We start from the raw sequence: 12935 nt of genomic DNA, 5'->3' as shown, positions 1-12935 counted from the left end.
CTCTCTCTCTCTATATATATATATATATATATATATATATATATATATATATATATATATATATATATATATATATATATATGTATATGGAGAAACACCTCCACTAGAGAGGAGATTTACTATTACTTATTGGGGGTATCAGCAATAAATAAACGTGCTCCCAATGAAAAATCAAAAGTCGGGCACTCACTGCCCTGACGGTCGTCGGCCGACGCGATTCTACGAAGAACTTGTCGTCACGGAGCGGGACGGATCGCTTGTAATGACGATCCGTTCACAGACTGCCACCAACAATAAGCAGACGACATGGAGTGCTAGACATCTTACGATGTAGTAATGCCGGGCACTCACTACGCCGTGCAATGGTCGTACCACGACCCAAACTCTGCTCCCTGTGAGCGATAGACGACGAGACGCCGTCTGCTGATTGTCAGTAGCAGTCTGAACGGATCGTCATTCAAAACAACCTGTTCATCGTGCCGTTACCGGTACCTTCTACATTACAATCGCGTCGGCCGACGAACGTCGGGCGCAAGGAGTGTCCGGCTTAAGTGCCCGACTATAAAGGCCAACTCAGGCCAACCCGACGCGATTTGTTGTCGCGTCGGGTCTGTCTGAGTTGAACGCAGACGCGATGGTGTGCGTCGGGGGCAGTCGCGTAGTAGAATATTAAACATGTTTAATATTTCTCACGACGGCTTAAGACTGTCCCCGACGATAAATCGGGTCGGGCTGCGTCGGCAGACGCTGTCTGAGTTGGCCTTAAGGGTGTAGCACTTAGCCTCACTTCTAACTTGGGGAGTATTTGAGATAGTCGGAATGTATTGGGTTCGAATACCAAGTAAGATTTATGTGTTTTTTTTTCTTTAAATTGCATTGCGATACAGATAGCTCAAAACAAGTCAATGATTCACATACTGGTAGGCAACTCTTCCAATTAACTACCAACCAATTTAAGTGTATATAGAAATGGCATTAGGGCTATTATGTGCCATGTCTGTAAATTGACAAAGAAAATAATTATTACCATTGACACAATAAATTCGAAGATCATATTTTACAGACTCTACACTATTTTAAAGTATCCATTTAAACCAGCTTAATGTGTTATATTCGGCAAACAGCACCTAATGTTTTTTGTATTTTATGCATAGGCCTATCGTGAAAAAAACATTAGAACACCTATGTAAAAAATAAATACATTTTAAGTGTTCGAAAATATAATTTACATTCACTAATTCTATATTATTTAGTCTACATGTATGACAGGGGAATATAAAACTATATAGTAAACAATGGTTGTTTTACAATGAAGCTACGCCGTACGTAACGCAAGCAAAGCCCGCTTACGCTATTCAACCACTGAATGAGGAATGATATTAGTGGAGGAGTCTCTTGCGTTTTGCGTCAAGTCGCTTTTGCTTAAACCAAACCTAACTACAGAAACGACTCCAAACGCTAAATATTAAATTGTTAACAAGATTTGCATATTATTGTTATGTTTTAAAAATATGAATAATTAAACTTATGGCCATAATGTAAAGTATACTGTGTGTTCATTAGGCCTATTTTGTCCTGATCTCAGCAACGTTAACATAAGTATGCTGACCTCATAGTCTACTAAGTAATACCTACAATATCGGGTTTTTGTTTAGTGTACTCTCCGTCGTAAAATCTAAAAATAAAATTTAAGGCTCTCTCTCTCTTTTAAAAAAATAAATAAAAATAAAAAATAAATAAATAAATAAACACAAAATTGATCCGTAACCATCTATAACACAGTCCTGTCAACTTTAACGCATATTGAATAATTCATTTTTTTTTGTCGATTTACAAAAAGTTTTACTAGAAAAAATTACGTTAATTACCAGCTGATTTAAGGTGTAGGAACGGTGACCTTCGACCAAGTGTCAATAAGGCCTATCAAATGACCAATCAGAGGGTTTCATTTAGTAGACGAAGGGGGAATGAGAGGCGCGGCAGGAATCTCACACAACCACGAATGGCTGCCGTTTGCGGGACCATAACAACAATACAAAGGGATGTGGATGTAAGCGTCTGTTAAGCCACTTCGTAGTTTGATCTGCGCATGCCTGTATCGAAAGTCAACCAACATAAACAGTGTGTGCGTGTGTTAATTAATGTTTATGTCCTTCGATACGGACATGCGCAGTTCAAAGTACGAAGTGGCTTATTAGCGAATCTTCTCGTTTTGAACGTTACTGCTGTACTTTTATTAAAGAATTCAAATATCAAATGTATTATTAAAGTTAAACATAGACAGACACTATTTAAGAATCAGTAAAAGTATGCTCTCTTGAAAGACGCCATCAATGCATTATGTTTGAATATCTGCATTCATGTTATATGTATTTCAAATTATTTTTATTTATTTAATCATTTATTAATATATATTTATTAAGGCAACTCCAGTATTTATGAATAGGAAATATGCATATTCAATTATATGAAAAAAGCAGATTTTCATTTCAAATGGCTTATAAATACGTAATAATATTATTTTTGTACAATCTTTATAACTTTACATTAAATATAAAATATTCACAGTTTTAACTGTCTGGAAAGATTAATATTAGGCCTATGTTTTCACCTCTGTTGCTAAACGTACCATTAACGTTACACATTAACATAAAAACGGCAGACCTAATAGAGGAAAACATTTTATATATATTTTTTTCTGCGAGAATGTTTATGCATTAAGTTGTTTTTCGTTGTTCCATTAAAATGTTTCCTTCATTTTGTGGATGTATACACCATCTTATCGGCTGTATTTTAAAACAGTGCCACCAACGTCTTTTCACCGGGGACATCCAGAAAAGCAGCAGTAACAAAATAATCAAAGACATTGCCGGTTTTATGCTCTCTTTTTTTCCCTTTTTTTTGTATTGGCGTTTTGTTTTCAAAGACAAGGCTACAACAAGAAAGAAAGCCGTGCACCGGTCTCCGATAAATGCCTCTGGATTTCCCAGGGGTGGTGCCAGTTGCCAGGTGCTAGGACATTTTTATAATAAGTTTTGGCGAAAATGGTGTATTGCAAAATAGTGATTTTTATCATCATCTATTGGAATAATTTATAATGGATTTTAACATGAACGGTATTCATGAACAAATCACACGGCTCAATAGCTAAGTCTATCAAGTTATAACGAGATAAAAAGACCAATACATCACATTAAAAATCAGGAATACGGAAGGGAAAATAATGCGTGCCCACTTGTCAATGATGTTCACGTCTTTTATACTCGGGACCTTGATTCGCGGTCGTCTTCTATTCTTTTTTATTGGGCTATTTATTCTTCTTGGACAATACACAATATTATGATTGATCCTTCGACCATCAAGGCTTGTTTTCCGACGTTGTTTTATAGACGGAGTTTGACTGCCGCCACCTAGACCGTTCAGTGAGTCCATTGGAAAGCCTTCCTCGTCTTCTTCATCTTGCTGGGAAAGTCGCTTACCTACACTTTGGTTGGTTGGTAGCTGTTGGGGTAAACATAATAATGCATTTTGATTGGTTGGTAGCTGTTGAGGTAAACATTAAAATGCATTGTGATTGGTTGGTAGTTGTTGGGGTAAACATAATAATGCACTTTGGTTGTTAGCTGTTGGGGTAAACATAATAATGCATTTTGATAGGTTGCTGTTGGAGTAGTAATAATGTGTTTTGATTGGTTGTTAGCTGTTGGGGTAAACATAAAAATGCTTTTTGATTGGTTGGTAGTTATTGGGGTAAACATTAATAATGCATTTTGATTGGTTGTTAGCTGTTGGGGTAAACATAAAAATGCTTTTTGATTGGTTGGTAGCTGATTGGGGTAAACATGTATTTAATAATTATGAAAATTTATAAATATTTGCTTTTTTTGTGTAATTCAGTTTACAATTTCACTATGATCTTTAATACGGTATTACATTTGCCCTTTTTTACAATTCTTGTTGATTTAGGAACGTTTACTGAGAAAATGAATTGTAGACCGTATGTAAAATAAATATAGAATGGCAAGAATGTCCTTAAACAAACTAAGATTGGTCTATTTGCTGAACAAATATACAGTTTTGGCATAATAGACCTAAGCCTATCAATTGTTCATGCTTTATAACTGGTTAACCGAATAAACATGTACGCTGCCATTGAATCCTACTGTTCAAAATTATCTTCATTTTGTAACTTAAAATACCATCAATATATGTTTATTGTAATTATCACTGTTTATGTTTACCACCCTAAAAGTGAATGGTTTTGATTACGTCACTGCCTGTCTCTTATACACATCTAGATGTGTTTTATTACCCAGTACTGCACCGCGCACTGTAGGTTTGTCTGTTTATCTGTTCTCCACAAGATACTGTGCTTTTGTTTTCTGCTTACTGAGTTTATAGCGGGCGTACTTCTACCGCGCTGCGCAGCTCTGCACTGGGTAATAAAAAGAATATACAACCGTTAGTTGGCGTCCTACACAGGCATGACGTTTTTACGAACGGGACTTTGCTCTCTTGTTCTATTTATACTCTTTGATATAACGTAGATTTGGCCACATTGCGTGCTAGAATCCACACGGCGAGGAGAACGTTCTCGCATGCGCAGACCAAATATCAGTGACGTCATTACGTTCTAGATCGCATCGTTCAATCGAAAGCTCTCTATTATCTACGGAGAAGATACTTTGAAATCAAGCCATGACAATGAATGAATGATTTCATGCACTTAGTTTACATGGTTGACGAAAAACAAACTCTATTTTATTACGGTATCAGCCAACAAACCGAATTAAATACAAAATGATGCATCAATAATTTGAGATTTTGTAGACATTGATACATCATTAACCATGTTTTACTGAGATAGACACATGATGCATTAAAATACTTAACTGATGAGTCCAGTTTATGAAATGAAAACCAAAGCATACACACTGTATTAAGATGTCTCAGGTCGTCATCAAAGCCGATTCTGAAACGTCATTCGTTAAATCTACGCTAACAGCTAACGTTATGTTAATTGCTCATGCAGAGCGCCACCTACAGCAAGATGTGAAGCAGTTGAATGATCATGCATGATGGAATTATTTTAGTCATCAAGTTACAGTATGTTCCTCAGAAATTCAATTTAACCCAGCTGACATTTTTACGCTATTTCAACTTTATAATAACGTTGCAGTTTGGTATTCAAAACACGATTTTGTATACAAAGTGTTTATTCTGCCAGTTAAAATTCGAATTTGCCTGACCTTAAAATTAGGGTTGGAGTGCGCCCTCATTAATCATCACGAAAATGGTTAACACTCCTTTTGTATATCCAACAGTACGTATTTTAGAACGGCTCGTAAGCTAACCATAACGTTCACAACGTTTGTGATAACGTTTTGTGTTTGCTGGGTAATAAGCAAATTCGTGGTTGGAGCTGCGCATGCTCGTATCCAAGGTCAATCGAGGTTAGTCGATATAAACCTATGTTGTGTAATGGTGTTTATGTCAAATGACCTTGATACGAGCATGCGCGGTTCTAACTACGAATTGGCTTATATTCTTGAAGCAATGATATATTATTAAACTTCAGTTCGTAAGGTTTGACCCACTTAAGTTTTTTTTTTTAATTTTTATTATTAACAAGTGATTATACAATTGTTCCTTTACAAGAAGAGGTCCTTAAAGACTAGGGATCATATTTCCTGACTTATTGAATCCTAAGTTTATTTATGAAATTTAATTTATTTACCAAGAGTTTGTTTCTTTCAATTGATATTGAATCTTCCCTCAGACAAACCACTTGGCCGATTTAATTTCTCCAAGCATTGACTAAAGATTGTCCAAATAAAATTCTTGGTAGTATGAAACTAATTATCAGGAATAACTGTCAAATTATAAGTTACTGTGTTACCATACCCACAAGACAGTTGCGTTTACCCTTTCTAATAAATGGACAAAACTTGGTTATAATTATAATTTTCACGTTAGCAATCAAAAATCATAAGCAATGAACAATGTGTCATTTGAATACTAAAATTAGTTAAATCAATGTCTTGCCTTGTGAATTATTAGTATGCTTTATATTAACTTGATAATTTGATGGCCAGTGAAGTTATATAATGAGTTATAAGACTATTTATAGTTACAGGACTTCGCGTGGGACTACGTTCATCACGTGTGGCAATTGGTTTTTTCCAGGGATGTATATAGTCTGCTCCGCCTGGTTTTTCGCGCGTCTACTGGTCTTCACTTCATATGAAATTAAAATGAATGTTAATGCAGATGAACACATGATTATGAAAACAAACATATAACACAACAAACACAGATTAACTACAGTATAACGATCCGTTGTAAATATGGATTCACCACGACCCCGCCACAAAGGGAAAACCTCATGATAAATTTCCATGGCAACTATTAAGCTCATGCAGCAGAGTTGGTTGTACCGATAGAGGGCGCTTACCGAGGGCAACTCTTGCTGAGGTGGCTTCGTGGTTTATCCAAAAAGCAACCCATGATAATATGACGATGAGATTCGATGGGAGAAACGTTTGAAGGATGAAAAAACTTATATTTCTTCGCATCCGAAAAATAAGCGTCAGGCGGGGGTATTGACCTAAATTACAAAAGAAAAAGATAACGGTGTAATATCATTATAAAAATTAATGACGATTCACCCGAGTGCTACACATGATTACTTTAGGCAGTTTAAAAATCACAGTTTATGACGTATAAGGTCGTAAGTAAACTAGCGCCAACTTTTCAGAGCAGAATTTGTCGGTTCCACGTTCTAAAAATAACGTAAAACAGTTATGTGCATAAGTACGATAGGCACTTCGAAGTTTGCGGTATATTAAATTTGCGACATGTAATAATGTCCTTTGCAATTTTGAAATCTCCCTAATACCTCCCTCAGCATACGACACAATTAATTACGTATTATTTGCGTGGATTGATTGCGCCGTAATTTGGGAGACGATACAAGTGTAGCATCTGTAGGGTGAATCGTCGCAGCAACGAGCCGTCCTTACCAAGGGCAACCCTAGCGGCCGTGGCCTCGTGATTAATCCAAAAGGCGACCCACGATAGGATTACGATCAGGGTGCATGGCAGAAAGGTTTGCAGTGCATGTGAGCCTATGTTACGGCGCATCTGGAACGCTAAACTCAAACGCGAGTAACCACCTGAAAAGAGAGGCCAATAGTAATAAAAACAAGAATTAATAACCATTCTTTGAAATTTCTAGCTGTCATTTCAAATTTGGTGACGTAAACAATGGTTAAGTTTGTATCGACCAAATGCAACATTTTTATAAAACTCAATTTGACTATAATGAATTTTAGCAAAGTAAATAAAAGTCTATATTTTCTCGTTGCAATTAATCAAATTAAATACGTCAGCAAAAACATATAAGAAATAAATCAGCTTAGAGCATAAATTCAAATCCATATAAATTATTTTAAATATAATTAGTTATCGTCATTGGTGGAAAATTAATTTAAAATAACATGTAGGATCATACTTATCGTCATTCATTAAATATTAAAAAACAGGGAGAACAAAGTCAATACATATAAAAATGTGAATTCTAACAGGGAACAGTGGAATTGCACTGTTCCCTGTTCTAACCACAAAGCACTGTAGCTAAATCAATAAACATTATATAAGCATTTTGTATGAATTTTTTCATTTGTGTTGATCCAGCAAAAAAAACCAAAAAAACAATAGTACTCACACTACGCTTCGCGAACGATCCGTTCGCTTTCTCAGGTAGACTGGTGATGTTATCGCCAGTCTGGTATTTTTATGTCCCAATTTGGAATATGATTTAGTTGTGTAACATGATCGGTGATTGCAGATTTATTTAAAATTTTGGAATCGGACTACCTTGCTGATCTTGTGATTACTAAAAGAAAGCTCATGGTTTGAACGAAAAGTCAGAGAATCTTTATGGATCAGAAAAACAACAGATACTATGAACAGAGATGAAGGAGGACACATTCTATCACATATCTATGATGATATCATATTGGACCACAACACTAAGAGGGGGGGAGGGGCTTCGTAGACGACGCAGCGATGCACTTCGACCTCAACAACACCGAGGTGACGTCAGACCAGACTGGCGATAACATCACCAGTCTACTTCAGAAAGCGACGGATCGTTCGCGAAACGTAGCCTACATTGTATTATATCACAAAATAAATGCACTCTTGGGCTATGTTGGGTGTCTATTATTAGAGTACATATTTGGTAATGACTTTAACTAACGAAGGCGTTGTAAGTGTCAACTGAAATTATGAAATTATTGAGTTACATCGTCTGCTTAATAGTCTAGTGACGAAATTAGGACGGGTGAGCGTTTACTTGCCGGCTACGTTTTAATCATTGCGTTATTAAAAGAATAGTCGAGTAATGTGTTGTATAATAAAAAGACATAAAAAATGAACCTTTCCGGAGTGTCAATCAAACTTAACTGGCTAATCAGGAATACGCGGGTGTCCTACAAACGTTAGTCAGGTTCACACAGGTCAGGTTCACACGAAAGCCCTAGTATCCAGATTGAGAGCTAACCCTTAGCACCCGTGTGAGAACGCGCTAACCGTTACCAGTATACGCTAACGGTTAGCGAGTGTTATCGGTTAGCAAGTTGAGCGCGTTTCATCATTAACTAATCACACATACGCGTTTCCAATTTCCAGTTTCCTATTGGCCAGTGATTCGATCATCACATTGGTATCTGGATTGGGGATTTTCTTGTATGAACGCACGGGTGAGCGCGTATGTTTGCAATCTGGATCCTGCTAACCGTTAGCTGCCGTGTGTGAACATAGCCGCTATGTTCACAGCTAACGGTTAGCAGGATCTGGATCCTGCTAACGTTAGCTGTCTTGCGTTCATACAAGACAATCCCCGATCCAGATACAAAGAAGATGATGATCGAGTCACTGGCCAATAGGAAACTGGAAATTAGAAATGCGTACATATGATTGGTTGATGATAGAAACGCGCTCAACTTGCTAACCAGTAGCGCTCGCTAACGGTTAGCGTATCCGGATCCTGGTAACGGTTAGCGCTAACCAATCGGGAGTTCTCACACAGGTGCTAACGGCTAGCGCTAACGGTTATCTCCCGATCCGGATACTAGGGCTCTCGTGTGAACCTGACCTTAGCTGCCGTGTGTGAACACAGCCTACGTCTAGTCCCACAAACGCACGTGTGTGCGTATGCTTTTACACAGTGGGACCTTAGCAACAATATCTAAGGAGCGGAATGTTCCATTATGTACTTGTCTCAAAAATGACCGCTCAGAAAAGCATCATTAACTCAATCATCGCATATTTCGAAAGTATTGTACGTAGTGGCAATTTCATCTTGCATTATTTTATTTTAAATTGTAAACCACACAAATTTGCACCCCACAAAAAAGTCCAAACTATCGACGTGCACAAATTAAAATGTGTTCTATAATAATAGGCCTATTCAAACTTTATAATGTAATTGTTTTTGAAACGACCATTAGCAAATTAAGGTACATAACAAAAATAATTTAGGATCGACTGAATTACAGTTATCACTCTATTCTATAACTTTATGATTTTAATCAACACATCAGCACGTTTATGTTCCAAAATAATTATACTTTTACTCTAAGACTTAACTGAGAAGTGCATTCTTTTTGATGAGACATTAACGATAATTTAGTCATTAATTCGATTAAAATAATACATTAGGCCTACGCTTAATACAAGCATGTTGTTACGCGACAGAATATATTTATAAGAGAAACATTACTACTACCAGTTTGTTGTTTCTACCTCGAAAAACATTTAAAAAATATAAATCAGTGACTTCAATTATATTTCGATACGCAGTGCCTATTTGGTGGCGTCATCAACAAAAACAACTTTATAAGAACGGTGTACCAAAAACAACACTTAAAGTAGATATCAAAATAATTGCAGACATGATCCTTAAACTTGTATATAGTGCGCCCTCATATTCACAAAGCGAACACAAATGAGATGTTGCTACACTACTACTACTACTACTGGACATTTCCAGGCTGTCAATCAAACTTACAACTGACCAATCACAACAGGACCAGAAAAACTTGTGCGTCTCACAAGTATACGTGTGTCCCACAAACGCACGTGTTTGTGTTTTTTTTTATTACACTGTCGTTTTGTCGGACCATAGCAACAATATCCAAGGGGCGGGGTTTAGCGGAAAGGTCCATTGTTGTTACTATACTGATATCATTCAATGGCTATGTTCGCACACGGGAGCTAACGGTTAGCAGGATCTGGATTATACAAACATACGCGCTCACCCATGCGTTCATACAAGGAAATCCCGATCCGGATACCAAGAAAAAGATGATCGGATCACTGGCCAATAGGAAACGTGAAATTGGAAAAGCGTACGTGTGATTGGTTAGCTTCATATCCGGATACAGTACTAGGGATCTCGTGTAAACCTGACCAATATAATTGCTGATGTAAATTGATAGCTCACTACGCGTGTGTGCGCGTGTGGAAGTGCACTTATTCCTTTTTAAAGGCTATGGCGGTATTCGCGCTTCTTGTACATACGCTGGTTGTAGATGTATTCTGTAATTCGGCTTATGAAGTGACTATAAACTAGATAGGCCTATCACAATAAATGTAATGATTGAACGTCCCTGGTACAAAAAAATGAAATGACATTTCATTATGTTGTTTCTAGATCACGTCTAACGAGACGTAGCCCCTCTCCCACCTAGGTTTATTTCACCTAAGAGTCGTACGATTTCTAAGAGTTAAAACTCGTGATCTTTGGGAAGGACCTATACGAGCTTATTACGTGATAGCTACGAGTGAGGTACGACTTTATAGAGTTGGTTACGAGTTATGTGCTGAAAAAAACCCTAGTGGGAGAGGGGCTTATCTCGCTTCTGTAGACCACGTGCACACATTGAGCTACACGTTGGCCAACACATTACTAGTAGGACTTCTGAAGAACACACCTATCCCCGAGGCCAAAGAAACAACAAATCAGTGCATTGCTTACTAACAATAATACTTAATAAGGTTTATGAAAGCGTACATTCGATTGGTTGTCGATCCGTTATTTGAATTTTATGGGATTTTACCTGTGGAAAAGTTTTGAACTTTTGCTTGTACGCTGTAGTCGACGAGTGTAAACTGAGCCATGTCGATATTCTCTGTACCCTCAATAGAACTATCGCCATACTCCCAGCGATACATGATATCTTCTGTTGTGTAACCATCTGTTAAAAATAAAACACAATTTTCTATGTAAGTATTATTCAGTTTGTGCTTGCGTGGGAAGTGGTGGATGAAATTATAATTTAATAATAATAATAATAATTATTATTATTATTATTATTATTATTATTATTATTATTTGATATTATTCTCCTGATGACAATTGAAGAAACTCCTTGGAAACGCCGAGACATTTTCAAGAACACAACAGTTCTTTTCAGAACTATCTCCGTGGTGTACCGCCAGCATTTAATATATAATTTGATAATGTTAAAGGTATTCTAAAAAGCACTTAATACGACATTTGAAAGCCTAAAAAGAATGTAACATATCATATGTCTATACAATATACGAGACAAGAGTAGTAAAATATATATATAATCATATACAAAATAAAATAAAATAAATATAGTATTAATATTACTATAAGCTGGCCTAAGATGAATTACAAGACAGAAGATAAGTTACAGTCTCATTCGTCCTCTAGTGCCGTATGTTTTCCCGTAAGCATTAACAAGATCGATTTATCGATGTGTTACTTGACATGAAAAACTAAAACGAGAAACTGAAAACATTAACTTAAATCATTGAAAAAAATGCTGTATTAAAAATTATTCCTTTTTTTATTATGGTTAGAAATTATTCACGACTTGAGAAGACCACGACCAAGAAAAAAAAACCTGTTTTAGCAGTTAATTGAATATTAAATTTTAAAATATTCACAACGGTTATTTGATGAGAATTTTTTAAATAAAAAAAATGCTGAAATTATGAGTTAGTGATTAACGACTTGGCGTTTGGGAATAGTAAATAACGTGGTGAATTAAATATTTAATTTAAAAATGCTCATCTTTTATGAGACAGTTTGAAAATATTAACTGTTGAAACTTGTACAATAGTGAGTAATGACTTGGCGACTAGTTTGGAAATACCTGTTTAAGCAGGTGTTGCATTATAGTAAACATTTATATAGATCTAAATGGTCATTATAAATAAATATAGATATGAAACAGTGACATATATATATACTTATATATATATATTATATATATGTATATATACTTATAATATATAGGCTATATATATGCGTAGCACTGGGCATTTATATAAACAAATCAATAAATGATAGAAACATATATTACATATAAATAGTCGGCGTTACCATGATGATGTTTTTCTATCTGTATTTGTATTAATGTATTTATGTTTATTTTGTCCTGAATGTTAATGCATTTGTATGTTAATGGATTTTCTTTATGGCGAAACAAGTATTATGAGATTAGATATCCGGTTATAAGAAACCGCCAAGTGTAGAATGTTGCGCTCTGTGATCCAATAGGCTTAAGTTTAGAGCTCAAGTTTAGTTCTAGCAGGTGACATCACTCTCTAAAATATCACCAGTAACATAATTGTCCAATTGTGTTTGTCCTATAGACTGTCATCCGTAGGGACCGTTTAAATAATATGTTAGCACCAGTGTTTGGTTTATTTGCAAAATCTATGATTATTATTATTATTATTATTATTATTATTATTATTATTATTATTATTATTATTATTATTATTATTATTATTATTATTATTATTAATAATAATAATAAATATATATATTAATAATAATATATATATATATTGATAAGCACTATATATATAATATAATATATGACCTATAT

The 12935-nt window shown here is 35.6% G+C and overlaps 1 protein-coding gene across 2 annotated transcripts in view; it reads right to left on the bottom strand.

Moving 5' to 3' along the window:
* Positions 1–4544: 4544 nt before the first annotated feature.
* LOC117113648 (gamma-aminobutyric acid receptor subunit beta-3-like) overlaps positions 4545–12935 on the bottom strand; it is a 32928-nt gene continuing 24537 nt past the window's right edge. The window contains exons 6-7 of one of the 2 annotated variants that reach the window (XM_033257053.1): positions 11127–11264; positions 4545–6607 (exon numbers count right to left, since the gene is read on the bottom strand). In XM_033257053.1, coding sequence (XP_033112944.1) covers positions 6384–6607; positions 11127–11264 — 362 coding nt within the window. In that variant the 3' untranslated portion in view covers positions 4545–6383. The other variant, XM_033257052.1, reaches the window with a different exon arrangement.

The sequence above is a fragment of the Anneissia japonica genome, unplaced genomic scaffold, assembly GCF_011630105.1.
Source record: "Anneissia japonica isolate Jap-2015-1 unplaced genomic scaffold, ASM1163010v1 scaffold1665_len535045_cov187, whole genome shotgun sequence".
In the NCBI taxonomy this organism is placed as follows: Eukaryota; Metazoa; Echinodermata; class Crinoidea; order Comatulida; family Comatulidae; genus Anneissia; species Anneissia japonica.
This window is presented reverse-complemented; position numbering and strand designations above follow the sequence as displayed.